The sequence below is a fragment of the Equus caballus genome, chromosome 23, assembly GCF_041296265.1.
Source record: "Equus caballus isolate H_3958 breed thoroughbred chromosome 23, TB-T2T, whole genome shotgun sequence".
Taxonomy (NCBI): Eukaryota; Metazoa; Chordata; class Mammalia; order Perissodactyla; family Equidae; genus Equus; species Equus caballus.
The window spans coordinates 31,104,095-31,120,733 of NC_091706.1; the positions used below are offsets into that span (position 1 = coordinate 31,104,095).

At 38.9% G+C, this 16,639-nt stretch overlaps 1 protein-coding gene and 1 long non-coding RNA gene across 2 annotated transcripts; both read right to left on the reverse strand.

Moving 5' to 3' along the window:
* Positions 1 to 5,165: 5,165 nt before the first annotated feature.
* LOC111770149 (uncharacterized) lies at positions 5,166 to 6,355 on the reverse strand. The gene is made up of 2 exons (XR_002803139.2): positions 6,013 to 6,355; positions 5,166 to 5,903 (listed from the first exon to the last, which is right to left on the reverse strand). It is a non-coding gene; the product is annotated as an uncharacterized lncRNA (long non-coding RNA).
* A 2,631-nt stretch (positions 6,356 to 8,986) lies between these two features.
* C23H9orf40 (chromosome 23 C9orf40 homolog) lies at positions 8,987 to 15,798 on the reverse strand. Its single transcript, XM_023627206.2, has 2 exons — positions 15,123 to 15,798; positions 8,987 to 10,622 (listed from the first exon to the last, which is right to left on the reverse strand). The coding sequence occupies exons 1-2, from the start codon at positions 15,549 to 15,551 to the stop codon at positions 10,464 to 10,466; spliced, it is 588 nt and encodes a 195-aa protein (XP_023482974.1). The 5' UTR covers positions 15,552 to 15,798; the 3' UTR covers positions 8,987 to 10,463.
* Positions 15,799 to 16,639: the final 841 nt, after the last annotated feature.

Genomic DNA, 16,639 nt, shown 5'->3' on the forward strand with positions numbered 1-16,639 from the left:
CATCTTATATTTCATTAAAAGTGTTTCCTTTAAAAAAGAGAAAATGATCTTTAGACTAGGAAACACTAAGTACAATTGAGGGTAGAGAAGAAAATTGAAATTTTACATAATAAATGTCTAGACCCCCAATCTCCTCTTTCCTTGACTTCCAGAATGCAGTCAGTCAGGGTTTTCTTCTCCAGATAGGAGGTTAGAAGATTCTTCTCTGGGAACTCTGACTAGCTGGGGGAAAAGACCTAGAAGTACTGATATTGGGAGTTCCCCAACATAAGGCCTAGCCAGACCACTGTATGATGAAGGCCAGTTGACAAGCCACACACACACACACACACACAGAGCATCTAACTAGCTTGTTAGTATGCAAATCTTAAATATGAGCAAATAGCAAAGGGCTACCAGATATTTCAAAAACCATTTAATAGTAAACAAGACAAAATAATGAGAAAAAATTTTCAAAAAAGAAATGTTTTCTATCCTTAGAGAGCTAGAAAGATATTGCATCCATGAACAAGAATATGGCTGTTATTTTAAAGGGAATATCCTGAGAACAAACAAAAGCTCTTAAAAGTTAAAAGTGTGGTAGCAGAAATAAAAAACAATAGGATGGTTGGCAGATAAAGTTGAAAAAAATCTTTCAGAAAATAGCACAAAAAGACAATGATGTGAAAAATACGATGGAAAGCTAAGAAAATTAGTAAACCAGCCCAAATCTAAGATAGAAGAAAAAAACCAGAGTCAAGGATATTATCAAAGAACAGATTCCAAAAAATTTCCTAGAATACAAGAGCCTAAATTTCCAGGTTGAATGAGCCTATTGAGCACAAAAAACAAAAGAGGTAAAGAGAGTCAAACTATTGGGAAATTCGAGAATACTGGCAACAAATAAAAGATCCTAAGAGAGAAAATTTTGAAAGAAAGTTGTCAAGCTTTCAAGAGAAAACTGTCAGACAAAAACTGAAGAATCAGGGCATTGGTATCTCAACAGCAGTATCGGAGGCTGAAAAACAATGGTCCAATGGCTTCAAACTTTTGAGGAAAAATTATTTCCAATCTAGAATAACAAATCCAGCTGGATATAAAATGTGAAGTTAAGGTATTTTCAGGTGTTCAAGATCCCCCAATTTTTTCCCCTATTTCCCTCCTTAAGAAGCTACTGGAGGATTGGCTCCACAAAAACAAAGGAATAAACCAAGACTAGGATAGTTTGGTATTCAGGGAACAGGGGATTCAACACAAGGAAAAGTGAAGAGAATCCACAGAATAACAGTGAAAGGAGAGCCCAAGATGAGAGCTGTGCAGTAGGCCCAAGGAGTAACGAGACAGAATTGAGCAGGCCTGGAGAATGTGAGGAAAATTTCTTCAGTAAGTTGTAAATGAAATAAATGTAAATGTAAATAAAATTCCTAAAACATATTGAAAATAATTTACAAATCTAGGGAGAGTTTGGGTTTGAAATACTAGTAAATACATAGAAAACTATGTATTTCCATCCATCCATCCCCCTATCCTTCAAGAAGTGCTAGATATGATGCTCACTTAGTGTTATAAAACATTACTTGTAAGTGACAGTGGTGGCATTTTTTACTTTCCTTTTTGTATTTATCTGTATTGCATAAATTTTTATGAGTATGCTTCTTTTTAATAAAGTCAAAGCCATTATATTTTCAAATATTTGGGGACTTCCAGCTCACAGAAAGGTCACAAAAGAAGAGCACGTTATGGGGGACAGCCCTGTGGCCCACTGGTTAAGTTCACACAGTCTGCTTTGGCAGGCCTGGGTTTCACAGGTTCGGATCCTGCCACCTGGACCACTCATCAAGCCATGCTGAGGCAGCATCCCACATGCCACAACTAGAAGGAGCCACAAGTAAACAATATGCAACTAGGTACTGTGGGGATTTGGGGAGAAGAAGGAAAAATTTAAAAAAAAAAAAAAAGAAGAGCATGTTAAAACAATTCAAGAGTGTTCTAAAAACAATGTCAATTTGGATAAAATTAAATACATATTTGGCCATGTCCATGTATTACTTTGATTAAATAAATAAATAATGACGAATTCAAATATATATGTATAACTATAGATAAGAGAAAACAAGCTAAAATATTAACTGTGGTTGTCTCTGGGAAAAGGATTTTAATATTTCTGCATCTTTTTGTGCCTTCATGAATTTCAAAAATGTGCGTATATTATTTAATCAGAAAAAGAGTACACATTGGTTTCTAAAATTAATTGATAGATTTAATTATGTACAGATAGGGAGTCATGCACTACGTTAACACCTTTGCCTACAAGACTTCATGGCTGCTTGTTTAGCAGTGAAACACAATAATCAAACGATGACTGTAAAGCTTAGGGTTGGAATGTTATTAGACATTTTTGAATACACCCACACTTTTGCACCTGCAGTTTTACAAGCTTCAGTTAGAAAACCTTATATTAATAAACATAAAAATATTGTTTTCAAATTTTAATAAGCATTACAGAATTATGTAATAATGCCCTGTGTAATTCAGATAATTACTACCTTTCATCTAAAGGGCAAGTCAACATATTTTAAAGAGTTCATTAAAAATATTCAGCTATTTATATGGAGAGCAATACTATTTTAAGAATTCCAGGTGTCAAAAGATTTATTAAGCCTTAGAAATAATCAAATAAAATATTCAGGAGTAATAATCACTAAGACATCACTCTACCTTGGACTAAAACCCAAAACCAAACAGATAAACAAAACCCAGAATTAGCTTATCATAAGGACAAAAGGATAACACATATCAATTCAATTTATTTTTGTGTATCAGAGAGGAATATTTATTTTCATCTTTTTATATATTACTCTTTTAATATATTGTTAGATTCATATGTCAAAATTTCCTAGAGTATTTTTGTGTTTACATTTATGAGCGATACTGATCTATGGATTTTTTTTCTTGTAATATATTTATCTGGTTTGGGTATCAGGGTAATGCCAGCCTCATAAAAGTGGAAAGTGTTCTCTACTCTTTCATTTTTCTAAAGAGACTATATTATTTCTTCCTTAAATGTCTGGTAGAGTTCTCCAGTGAAAACATATAAGTCTGGAGTTTTGTTGTTGGAAGGTTTTGGGTTTTTTGTTTTTCTGGGTTTTTTTTTTAAAAGATTTTATTTTTTTCCTTTTTCTCCCCCAAGCCCCCCAGTACGTAGTTGTATATTCTTCATTGTGGGTCCTTCTAGTTGTGGCACGTGGGACGCTGCCTCAGTGTGGTTTGATGAGCAGTGCCATGTCCGCGCCCAGGATTCAAACCAACAAAACACTGGGCCACCTGCTGCAGAGCACGTGAACCTAACCACTCGGCCACGGGGCCAGCCCCTGGAAGGTTTTTAACTAGGAGTCCAATGTCTTTAATAGATATAGGACTATTCAGTTTATCTAATTCCTCTTGAATGAGCCCTGGTAGTTCATGCCTTTGAAGAAATTTGTCCAATTCATCTAAGTTGTCAAACTTATAGGAATAAAGTTGTTCATAACATCTGGGATTCTAACGACACAAATATGTTACACATTTGGTATTGTCCCACAGGATGCAGATGCTCTGTTCATTTTTTAAATCTTTTTTCTCTTTGTTTTTCAGATTGGAGAATCTCTATTGATTTATCTTCAAGCTCACTAATTCTTTCTCTGTCATCTCTATTCTGCTACTTAGCACATTTGCTGAACCTTTTATTTCAGAAATTGTATTTTTCTCTTCTAAAATTTCCATTTCTTTTCTTATAGTTCATACTTCTAATAAGTTCTGTATTTTCATTAAGTTCATTTTATGGAACATAATTTTAATAGCTGCTTTAAAATCTTTGATAATTCTAATGTTTATGTCATCTTGGAATTGGCATCTGTTGATTATCTTTCCCTTGAAAACTGGTCACATTTTCCTAATTCTTTGCATCTCAAGTATTTTGGATTACATCCTGAATATAATGTTCTGAGATTCTGAGTCTTGTTAAAATCCTCTAGAGGATGTTGACTTTTTTTTTTAAGTGGGAACTCAACCTCATTAGGTTCAGACCTAAATTCTGTCTCTTCTTCTATGGGCATGGTTCTAAGGTCAGTTCAGTTTTCAAAGCCTTGGCTATGCTGCTTTGGGTCTATCCCATGCATGCATCACTCAGATGTTAGTGTGCAACTTGGATGGAAGTTTATATTGTGGTTTAGTTCTCAAAACCTTCGGCTTCTATCTGTCCCATGCCTGTGCATCTCAGGGATGAGCCCTGGACTAGCACCAGTTTATATTTAGAATTATGGGATCACTTACCCAGCTCTCTCATCTCCAGAATTCCTCTCTCTCTCTCTTGCTCAAAGCAGCCCCCTTTCCTGTTCTTCTGGCCAAAAGGATAGGTTTCTCTCAGAGTTTGGGCTGCCCATGCTGCCACTGCAGTTCAGCTGGGTGCTGACTTGGTTCAAAGCTGACAGAGTGAGAAAGAAAACCAGAAAACTTAACTCTGTATGAGTTACTTCGCCAAGTTTGACTTCCACTCCCAATCTAGTAATGCTTTCATTTAGTTTTCGGTGACCACAGGTGTATTTTAGCTGGAGCTTTTAGTTGTGTTTGGTGGGAGAGTTTACTCCATCTTGATCAGCTCCGAAAGTCCTTTTTGCTCAAGTATTTTCCTATATCATTAAAAATACCATTTTATGATTTCATTATGTTCTATTATGTGTATTTTAATTATCCTCCCATTCCTTTAAAAGATATTTTTTATTTATTTCTGTTACTATTACGAATAATACTGTGATGTGTAAATTTGCATCTAGTTTTCTGAATATTTCTTTAGAATATATTTTAGATATAGAATTACAACTTCAAGGATTATGGTAAGCTTCTTAAAGCATATTGCCAAATTGCTTTTCAGAAAGGCTGTACTAAAAATAAAGCATTATCTGCAACTTTTATCAATTTATATAGGAAAACAATATCTTATTTAAAATTTGGGATCACAATTAAGCAGAAATGTTTATTTTTCATACTTACATTTTTTCTTTTATAAAACTATTCTTCCATGTTCATTACCCATTTATTAGAATCATAGTTTTATAATAAATTTGTATGAATTATAAATACATAAATAAAGAAGAAATTATATGTGTATCTGCCCATTAGTGCAAAAGAAAAACACCAGAACAAACCAGAAACTAATGAGATGGTTTATTTACAGGGTAAGTGGGAACAAAGTAGGAAAAACAGGAAATGAGAATGGGGTAGAAGTTAGAGGGACTGACATTTCTCTGATTATACATCTTTATATAGTTCTGTCTTGTAGAACCATATGACTGTCTTACCAATCTGTGAAATTAAAAAAACATAAAAGGAAAGTCAAAACTGAAACAGAAACAAATGAACCCAACTGTATTACAAATAATAACATAACCACTCTGAAGAGAGGGATGGAAAAAAGGAACCAACCTAATTAACTCTGGAAAACAATATTTTAATTGAATATCCAAAGGCTAAAGTCAAAAGTATATAATGATATTTTCCCAGTTTCCTCACTGTTGGAGAAAGGAGTTACTAATAAGAGGGAAGTAAGAATGAACCCTGTGGTGTTGGATTGGAAGTATCAGTATGAACTCATGTGTTTTTTAAAACATATATATATATACAGATATAGATACAAGTATACAGATAGATATAGAAACACATATAGCTGTATACACAAACATCTATTTTATCACTCTGTCAGCTAAGAGGACCCAGAAGCAAAGATACCCAGTACCAACGAGCAGATCTTGCACCCAGACTCTCATTTCTAAATACCATTCTTCAATAAAGGAATCAGGGCTGGGGGAGAAATGATTCCAGGAATAGGGTGGAGAAATTACAAGAGAAACATCTGTGCCAGAACATCTTGTGTGAGAAGGTAAGAAGTGCTAAAAAAAAAAAAAAAAAAAAGTTGGGGTCTGTATTAGTTTTCTATTGCTGAATAATAAATTACCACAAACTTAGCAGCTTAAAAAAAAAGTCAATTTATTAACTCACAGTTCTGTGGGTCAGAAGTCCAGCTTGACATGCAATGTTCTCTGTTCAGAATATCACAAAGCTGAAATCAAGGTTCCAGGCTTGTCAGGCTGTGTTCCTTCTGGAAGCTCTGGGGAAGAAGGCACTTCCAAGTTCATTCAGGTTGTCGGCTGAGTTGAGATCCTTGAGGATGTAGGACTGAGGTCCTTGTTTCATTGCTGGTTGACCACTGGGACTCTCAGCCTCAGTAGGCTGCTCTCAGGTTCTTGTCACATGGCTCCCTCCAGAGTCAGAAGGAGAATTACTCTCATATTGATCCCTCCCATGCTTTGCACTTCTGTCTGTCTCTGACCTCATTACCCATATTTAAAGTGCTCACATGATTAGGTCAGGCCCACCTGAATCATCTCCCTGTCTCTGGTTCGGGACTTTAATCACATCTGCCAAATCTTTTCACAGTACCTAAATTAGTATTTGATCGAATAACTGAATGTTATACCAGGAGCTGGGAATCTCGGGGCCCATCTTAAAATTTGACCATATCAAACGCACACAAGATACAGCAATCAATAAATATAAATTTCTAGAATATTATTGTTTAGGTTTGTGCACTCCAGATAATAGCTGAAATTTTTTTTAAAGTGATCTTAATCAGAGTGTTTGCCTCAATTCACTTCAGGTATTGTCAGATATCACTAATAGTTAACTACCTATTGGTCTATGTATCTATTTATCTAGGTGAAAGATAGTGAAAAGATGCATTTCAAATCTATAAAGGAAAAGAGATATTTATTTAGTGCCCACTATTGGTTCCCAACAGCCATCATGTCATTTCATCCCCATCCTGTTCCTCCAACATGTGTACTGGTGTCCCCATTTTCTGAGGATGCCAAGTCTCAAAATGCCTAGTGAATAACAGTGTTGCACAGCTAGCACTGATTTACATCCATGAACCTTATAAATGCAAAAGTACACTGTCAATGTTAGCCAGTAAACAATGTTAAAAAAGGAGAAGGGCACAAGAGCCAACTTGAAGGGCCTCGCAATGGGTAAATTTGATATAATTTGTGTAACAATATAACAACAGTAACGGATTATAACTCATCAAGTAAAATATATACTCCTTAGTCTATAACGGTATAAATAATTGAATAAAGAAATGAGGGGGAAAGGAAAGCTCTTCCTTTACAGAATTCCAGTTAAATGTAGAAGGGATGATGGAAATAGAAAACTACCATTTGACATATAACACAGCAATATTTCAGGCAAGAATCATCAATAAACCCTAAAAATTGTGGGTGGAATACAATGAGAAATGGGATAGTTATGTTGTCTCAAAGTATCTTCCCAGAAGATAATTACTTACAAAGGATAAAATAGTAACCTCACAATAGAGAAACCCGGCAGACACCACCTTAACCAAGTAATCAAAGTTACATCACCAATAATGAGACAAGTTGACATCCAGTGCCTCCTGGTATGATACACTAAAGGAGGATACAACATCACTTCCATGGAGTTCTTACCAAAATTTCTTAATTATGAGAAACATCAAACAAACCAAAATTGAGGGCCATTCTACAAAAGAACTAACCAGTACTCTTCAAAAAGTACCAAGGTCATGAAAGGCAAAGAAATTCTGAGGAATTTAGATTACAGAAGACTAAGGCGATACCACGACTAAATATACCAGGTGACGCTGGATTAAATCCTGAGCCAGAAAAAGGGTGTTAGTGAGACAATGGTGAACTGTGAATGAAGCCTATAGATTTTGCAGATTTTTTTAGGTTTTTGACACAGAGCCTTTAAAAAGTTGTCTGAAGTCACTCCATGTAAATTTGCCAAATTACCCTCAGGTAATTTCTAAATTAACTTTTTAAATGGAGTTATTTCATATCTCTCTATATTCAGATATGTATATATATGTATGTATATACACACACAACTCAGTGTATATATTCCACATATTCTACATATTCAATATAACTTACAGTAAATACATAACTATATAAAATATTATACCTTTAATAACAGCAAATGTTTTCCCTGAATCTTTACATTTTTAACACCTTTTGTTTTTTTAGGAAGATTAGCCCTGAGCTAATATTTGCCACCAATCCTCCTCTTTTTGCTGAGGACGATTGGCACTGAGCTAACATCTCTGCCCATCTTCCCCTACTTTACATGTGGGATGCCTGCCACAGCATGGCTTGACAAGCAGTGCCATGCCCACACCCAGGATCCAACCCAGCCAACCCCAGGCCATGGAAGCTGAATGTGCGATCTTAACCGCTGAGCCACCAGGTTGGCCCCTTGTTTAATGTTTTTTGACCTACAATGATTGAAAAAGTTGTCCGAGCTACACTTTGAATCTCCCGTTCACTCAGACACTGCAACATGGTGTCCTATGAAATTTCTCATCAAATAACCACCTCTTATTGTTCATTTGGTGGGAATGTCTTAGTCTGTACAATACTATATAACAAATTTCCAATGTTTTACTATTTGATCTCTGTAATGAACCTTTTGTATACACATCTTTGGGAAAATGGCCTAGTTTTGTAAGCTATATTCCTAGAAAATTGCTGGCATTAGCTTCCCATCAACAGATATGAATGCCCATTCACTTGTTCATGCAATACTTACTGACTGTCTACTATGTGACAGGCACTGTTGAGGGCACTAAGAAGAGCAGTGAACAAAAATGGACACGTTCCTACGCTAAGGGCAAACAGAAGAGGGGAAGAAAGTTTGCCACTTTATTTTTTTCCACAGTACTTTAACTGCTTCTCCCACTAGCTTGCTATCCTTGCTATTTCTTCCATTCCAATCATTATCCTGAAACTTAGAGTAGCAATTTAAAGTAGAATGAAGTACAACTATAGGAAGCATGTTTATTCTAATTATTTTTTTGTTGCTACAATAAAGTTATTATGAGACTTCAGATGATGTGGGTAAAGTACTTAGTACATTGCTTGACAATAAACAGTCTCTCTGAGGTAGATGCTATTTATTGTTTCTCATTTTATAAGTGAGGAACCTGGGGCTTGAATATGAAAAATAATTTGTTAATGTTACATAGGTAGAAAGTGGCAGTACAAAACTTTGAACCATGTCTGACTCCAAAGCCTTAACTCTTAACCACAGCAATATACAGTTTGCCTTCTATTCTAGAATGTTCTTATTAACATCAATCCATACTTGAAATCTGCAGTACACACAAAACATTGGGTTTTTTTTTTTTTCTCATTGGCATTTATCATCCTTCCTGAATTCTGGATCTAATGTCATTAGCAACAAAAATATATAAGCAAGGATGAATTACTCAATTACAAAGTCAACATTCTGATGCAGGACAAAAGTTAATTAACATAATCATTGAAACTCATATAACTCAAACGGCTTACTTTATTTAACAATGAAACAGTAATAACAGCACAATAATTTAGTTGTAATAAAGACATCAACAGAGCAAAATAAAAACAAAGCTTCAGTTCAAATTAGTTATCTCCTTTAAACAGGAAAAACTACCATTATTAGTCTAATGGTTCTCAAACTTTTCTGCACATTTGAGGAATGGGAGTAAGGAGGCAGATTGGTGCTTAAAAAAATAGGTCCAAGGCCCACCTCAGAACAATTATAAATGAGAATCTCTCAAGAGTAGAGCCCAGGGCAAACATTTCTGAAGTGTTGTCAGTGTTGAGAACTGTAAGTCTAAAGTAATAAACAATAAAAATCATGCTCTCAAAGCAATTCAAAACCAAGAAATTAAGAAATATGATAAATTCCCTTCCTCTTATCCTGGGAAAAGCGGGAGTGAAGAACCTACTCATTTTTCATTGGTCTTTATCCGTTTTTGATTGCCCCAAGTAGAGTTTAACAAATATCAAATATTGGAAGTTATGCAAACATGCTACCAAATTGAAATTCTCACTTTACATTTAGAAAGCTCTTTTAAAACAACACTGGCTTTCAGAAAGAATCTCCCACATTTTAAGTTTGCATAGATGTTTAAGTCAGCTATTTGTTCAACTAAGAGTCAATAAAATATATTAGAAAGCACTTACTAATAACAGTTATTATAAAACAATATTCATTTCATGTACCACTAATTAACTTTTTGGTGCAGACAAGAGGAATATTTGAGTGTTTCCCACCTGTTTCTAAAATTATCAGACTTCCTTTTTATAAGATCAGTATCTTCAAATTTAGAATCTAAACCTAAGTTTTTCTTTAAGAACGCATACACAAAATACTTCCCCTCTCACTACACTGCGTCCTTGACAAATCCCTGTTAGGAGGTTCAGTAGTGACTGAAGGCATTTCTCTTTAAAACAACTTTTCCTCATTTCTCAGGTTTGGGAATGATATCACACCAAGTATGGAAAATAACTTTCTTCCTTAAGAATACATAAATTCACTTAGAGATGTCTCCTCAGATTCAGAAAAGCCCATTTCTTCAGCTCCTTCTGTCAGGACTCCATGTCAACCTCAACCACTTCATTCTTGCCCTGAAGCATTGCTTCTGTAAGGTTGTCTTCACTTACATCTTCAATGTCTGCCAGATCAATAGGTGGTAAAGGATTCCTCCAGTACTGGAAGGTGTTGTACTGCCAAAATTCTTCATCGAGCTTCAGGGAAAAAAAGAGAGAGATCAAAGTACATCAATGGTTTAGAAAAAGTTAAGTGACCTCAGGAAACAAATTTTCTTCTGTTTTAAAAGCAAACTCACGTAAGATTTTGCAGTCTTTTACTTTGGATCTTCAAAAAAATACACATTTTTAATTCTGCCTAATCAAAGAACCACATGGACTCAGTCAAAACTGTACATTTTCATATTCATGGATTTATGAAAGCATTCCCTATTAGTTGTTTAAATTTAAAAGAATTTCCTCCAAGAGCATCTCTTTCCACAATTCTCTTCCATTTTTCAACCAAAGAAAATGTCTGAAAACAGTCTTAAAATTTTTTACCTTTTAGCGAAAACAATTTATTCAAAAAATATACACACTTTAAAAGTTATTCATGGTCTTTTTCCTAAGGTTTGGTATTTTAAGGGATTGATTTTACATAGGCTAAATATAAACAAGGTAAATAGCAAGAAAACCTTAAACTGATCATTTTAGTAAAGATACCATTTGGTTCCAGATATGACTTTTAAATCAGTATACCAAAATTGATAAAACCTAGTGTGTGCTGGCCCCGTGAAATTCAACAGCTTACTCTGAACGGCTATAAAATTGTTTTAAGTAACTATGAAGTGAAGATGATGTTACAATGAAGTTCAAAATTGGCATCGAATTTCAAAAGCATCCCCAAAATACTTTGTACAAAGGAAGCAGCACTGGAATTATATACAGGCTTCCAAAGTGACTATTTTGAAGGTTAACACCCTTCCCAGATGGATATATTTATCTTTATCTATTCTACGTCATGTTCTTACTTTAGGTGCATACTTGCTATAACAGTGCTATCCAACAGACATAATAGGAGCCATATATGTAATTTAAAATTTTCAGGGCCGGCTCCATGGCTGAGTGGTTAAGTTCTCGCCCTCTGCTGCGGCAGCCCAGGGTTCGGATCCTGGGCTCAGACATAGCACCGCTCGTCAGGCCACGGTGAGGTGGCGCCCCACATCCCACTAGAAGGACCTGCAACTAAGATATACAACTATGTACGGGGGCAGTTTGGGAAGATAAAGCAGAAAAAAAAAATTTCTACTAATCACAACAAAAAAGTAGAAATAGGTGAAATTAATCAATATTTTATTTGACCTAATAAGCCCCAAATATTATCCTTTTCATATGCACTCAATATTAGAAAAAATTGAGATATTTTACATTTTTTATCATATTAAGTTTTCAAAATCTGGCAGGTATTTTACACTTCCAGTACTATTCATAGTAGCCACATGTCAACACTCAATAGCCACACGTGGCTAGTGGCTACTTTACTGGTGAGTACAGGTCCATACAGGAAATCACATTAAAAAGTTCATTTAGGGGTCAGCCTGGCGGCATAGAAGTTAATTTCACATGCTCTGCTTCAGTGGCCCGGAATTCACAGGTTCGGATCCTGGGCGCTGACGGAGCACTGCTCATTAAGCCACACTGTGGCAGCATCCCACATAAAATAGAGGAAGATTGGCACAGAGGTTAGCTCAGCAAGAATCTTCCTCAAGCAAAAAGAGGAAGACTGGCAACAGATACTAGCTTAAGGCCAATCTTCCTCACAAAAAAAAGTTGTTCATTCAGAGACTTAGACTCTAAGGCTTAAAGAATTAAGAGTCTCTTTGGAATTTCTTGTGATAAAAATGTAATCATTCAATGTAAGGCAAGAAAAATTTTATCTTAATAAGCAAACAGTTAAAAACAAGGATCTATTTCTCTGCCTTTTGGAAAAATCTATTGATCAAATTATCTACTTATAAACATGGGCCTAAAATGGGTCCTTTAATAACATCAGTATAACCCAGTAGCTAAGAGCAGAAACTTTGCCACCAGACAGATCTGGGTTTGCATGATAACTCTACCACCCACTAACTCTGCTCTTGACCTTAGTCTGTTTCTTCATCAGCAAAATGTAGGACTGTTGTAATTGTTCAATATTGCTAGGTATTATATCCCAAGAGGCCTATGAACCATTAACTTCTTCCTAGTAGTAGAAAAACATTTCTCTTACTTTCTATTTAAAATATCTAACAGTAAGGGTCAGCACTGGCAGAGCAATGAATCTGCATAAAGTGACACTAACATGAGAAAATACATGAATATTTAATTACACAATACCTAGTTTAAACTCTCTAGTAAAAAAAAACCATCTGAAACAACTCAGGAAATACTCTGAGGTTCTAGGACAGAAAAGAGGTACCATTATTCTGCCTAGATGGCATCCTCAATATAGAAATAAAGAAGATAATTGAGAAAAAAAATTTCCTAAATGCAATCCCAAGGGTGAGGGCAGGTACTTAAGTTCTATTCTGAGCCTAACAGGAACCAGGTAGACAATTACTTCATGAACTGATAGCCTTTTAACTTCTCCATGTTTTTGTTACACCGTTTTCCCTTAGCTATAAAACCTTTAAAACAAAAAATCTGTGTCTTTGGAAAAAGGAAGAGGGAAGCTGAAGAAAACATGTCCCTCTCCGAAGTCTGCAGAAGAGAACCAGCTTAAAGAACAAAACAAAGAAAAGGAGGAAAGATGAGTGTTCCTGGGCTTTTGCCAAAAGAAAAGAGAACAGGGGACTAGTTTTGGTGAAGAAGGAAGCGCTAGTGGCAAGCCTATTCCTTGCCATGGGCTTGTAGTGACTACAGGAAGGAGAACTGACAGAGGCGGTCACTGCTGTGAAAAAGATACAGGTGTGTCTCGATTCTCAGCAGGCATCCTTGTCAGTCTACTAAAAATTTCTCCTCTTTTGCCTACCTGCCATTTCCGTATTTCCCTCTTATCAATCTGTGGCATACTGCAGTCAGTATATGCTGGTAGGAAAGACAAGCCTATGTAGGGGTGGGGTACCAAAAATGGTAGGAAAAGAAAAGTTTTCAAGCCACAGAGTACTTATCTCCACATCAAATAGGTCTGGATGACTATCATTCTGTATTTTAGCTTTTTATTTTTTGTTTCCTTTAGGTTTTGCACATTCACACCAGACACGATTTAACCAGAAATTCTAATTCTTTATTCTACTTTTAGAACATAAATGCCATCATTCAGTTTTAAGTAAGCTGATTTTGAACATCTAAAAGCAATTCGAAGAAAAAACTCTAAATAAGGCTGTTTTCTAAATTCCAAGAAAACTGGGGGTAGAAATATTTACAATTTATAATCTAATCTAGAAATGCCCATCATAATGATTATGTTTAAAAAAAAGTTTCTGACAACCACAGAAAAAAGATCTTTCCCAATTACAAAATTCTCATTTTATTGGGTTTTTCACCAAGAACAAGTCATGCCAAAAGTACCTCAACTCTTTTTGTTTTTTGGCAAGGTATTTGATAAATTCTGCATAAGATACTTAAGACAACGGAGAAATGTGGAGTGGATGCTGCGACGTAGTGGTTGAAGCGAGTGTGAATTCTGAGGCCTACATTTGGTTCTATCCCCAGAGCTCCTGGCAAGTCAACCAAGAACTGCCAAACAGCAGGCTGAATTCCTAAGTCTAAGACAAAGACGTCCAATAAATACGTAAGGCCGGCCACAAACATAATTTTAAATTTTCTAGTGTCATACGAAAAAAGCAAAATAGGTGAAATGAACTTTAGTATATTTTATTCAATCCATTATCTCCCAATTATTTCAACACGTAATCAATATAAAATTTTTGAAGACCTTCGAAATCCAGAGTATTTCACAACTGACAGCACATCTCCATTTTAACGGGTCACATTTCAAGTGTTCCGTTGTCTCACGTGGCTAGTGGCGGCCATACTCAACAGCGCAGATCGTCTTATGTGCAGAGATGGGGCAGGCTCGTTCCCCAAGGAATAGAAACTCTCCAATGAGCCTCATATATGCCTTACCTTAGGGCCCAAATTAATTTTCAGCAACAACCCTTTTGCATAGGATCAGATTTAGTACTGTGAGTTAAAAATGCCTTTTCTCAAGATACGGAGGCCCTTCCTCTCCACCGAAAGAGCTGTACCAGGCCTACAGGATGTCCAACTGACGGCCACCACATTAGTCACCCGCTTTGTATCACGAATTCTGGAAAACTCATCGTTAAACCATGGAAGGCGCGCTCGCTCCCTCTCGCTCCGACGTTCGTCGTTGAGCGGAACCTAGGCGGTTCTCGGTCAACGTCTTCGCCGCGCTCCCGCTTCCCTCTGACGCCGCCCGGCGCGGAGGCTGCGAAGCCCCTTCTACCTCACCCGACGGCCCGCTGCCCCCAGTTCGGGGAAGTACTCCCAGGCCGGCGGACTTTCCCAAAACGCTGCCGAGGGTGGGTGGGCTGTGCGGCCCCCGGTGTGTGGCCTGGGAGCCGGCGGCTACTGCTGCAGCGGGGACCCCGGCTTTTCGCCTTTTGGGACGTCTGGACGAACACGGGTCTAGAGGGTGATGACCTGTTCCTCCTGGGGCGTGCAGGGTGACCCCTCCTCCCCTCACCCCGCCCGCCCCCAGCCCCCAGCCCCTACCTGGCCCGGGGCGGCCCCCCAGTCTTCCTGCGGGGGCTCTGCTCGCCCCGCCCCGTCGTCGCCACTGCCCCTCGGGGGCCGGGCGCGCCCGGGCTCCTCCCCCGGCCCTCGGGGCCGCCCGGGCGGCTGCTGCAGCGGCGGCTCGCCAGTATCGAGGCCGCGGCCCTCAGGCTCCGCGCCGCCCGGAGCGCGCGGGGCCCCGCCGTCGCGGCGCTTGCTGGGCGAAGCCAAAGGCTCAGTCATGGCCCCCGCGTCGATTTTGCGCTTTCGGGGCAGCTCCGGGACGCCGAGGGGCTGCCCGGGATGCGAGGTCCCCGGCGGCGGGATCCAGAGCGGCGGCGGCGGCGGCCCCTCCGGGAAGTCGCAGAGCAGAAGCCGCTTCCAAGGCACGTGGAACCTGAGCGGCTCGGCCGCACGCCGTTTGGCCATGGGCCCCGGAGGCTCGGGCGGAGCCCGCCGGGCGCGGGAGGCCGAGCGCAGCTCGCTGCGAGGGCGGAGCGCGCGCGAGGGCGAGAACCGCGGCGGGGCGAGGCGGCGGCTAGAGAGGACGGAGGGGCGGGGCGGCCGGCCGGCACGCGCTGCCCTCGCCGCCGCCCAGGTGCCGCCGGACGTTGGGGAGCACCCGCGAAGCGGCGGAGATTCGAACCTGCGCACTAATGTGCGCGCGCGCACTCGCGCCGGCCAGGCGGAGCCGCTGGTTGGTGGAGGCTCGCGCGGCGCGCTCCCAGACGCCCCCGTGGCCGGAAGTGCGCGTCCCACGGGGAGGCGAGAAGCCTGCGGCGGGTTTATTAAAGGCCCAGTCGGGTTGCCCGCGGAGGGCGTGACCTTGTTTTTTCAGGGCCAGGGCGGGGGTTGTGCAAATCTCGAGCTTGGTAATGCGGTGTAGACTTAAACCTTTAAAATATGTATGTTAATATTCCCTTACTAGAGTCAGTGGCCATGGGGACGTCACCGGGAGGTGAAAACATTGTACAAACTTCTAATAAACTAGTGTTAAGAGGCTCTAGCGCTGCTAAGTGATTATTTGAGACTCTGCTGAACGGCAGACTGGGCTGAGGGAAGTAGCGAAAGGCAACACGTGAAAACAAAAACACCAGCGAAGCGGATGTTTTGCAGTGGCTGCTCTGGAAAGTGAAGTAGGCACCATATTCCTCGAAGATTTTTTTTATTAAAAATTCATTGATGAAGTTGCAGAGAAGATGTGTAGCTCATCTAGAAAAGCTCATCCAAGAGCTAAGCCTGAGGCCCACCTCTTTTATTTTCCAACTGAAACCTAAAATTGTGTGGCTCTTAAATTATGTGGGAAGCGCCGAGTTCTCTGCTTACTCTCTGCAGGGACCAGAAGCGAGATTCCAAAACCTTCCTTACAGCAAAATTGTGTGTATTGTCAAGCAAAATGAGGAGCGGATTACAGCAGTGTATTTACTATAGCTTATATTTTAATAGCCGATAAAGGCAATAACCAAGTAAAAAAAAAAAGTGAAACAAAATTATGTATAAGTGCTTTGAAGGGAGAA

Excerpts from the sequence above, each read along its gene's own strand:
- C23H9orf40 (XM_023627206.2), bottom strand. The coding sequence starts at position 15,551 with ATGGCCAAACGGCGTGCGGCCGAGCCGCTCAGGTTCCACGTGCCTTGG. Across the intron at positions 10,623-15,122 it reads GGGGGGCCGCCCCGGGCCAG|CTCGATGAAGAATTTTGGCA; the intron begins GTAGGGGCTGGG and ends TTTTCCCTGAAG.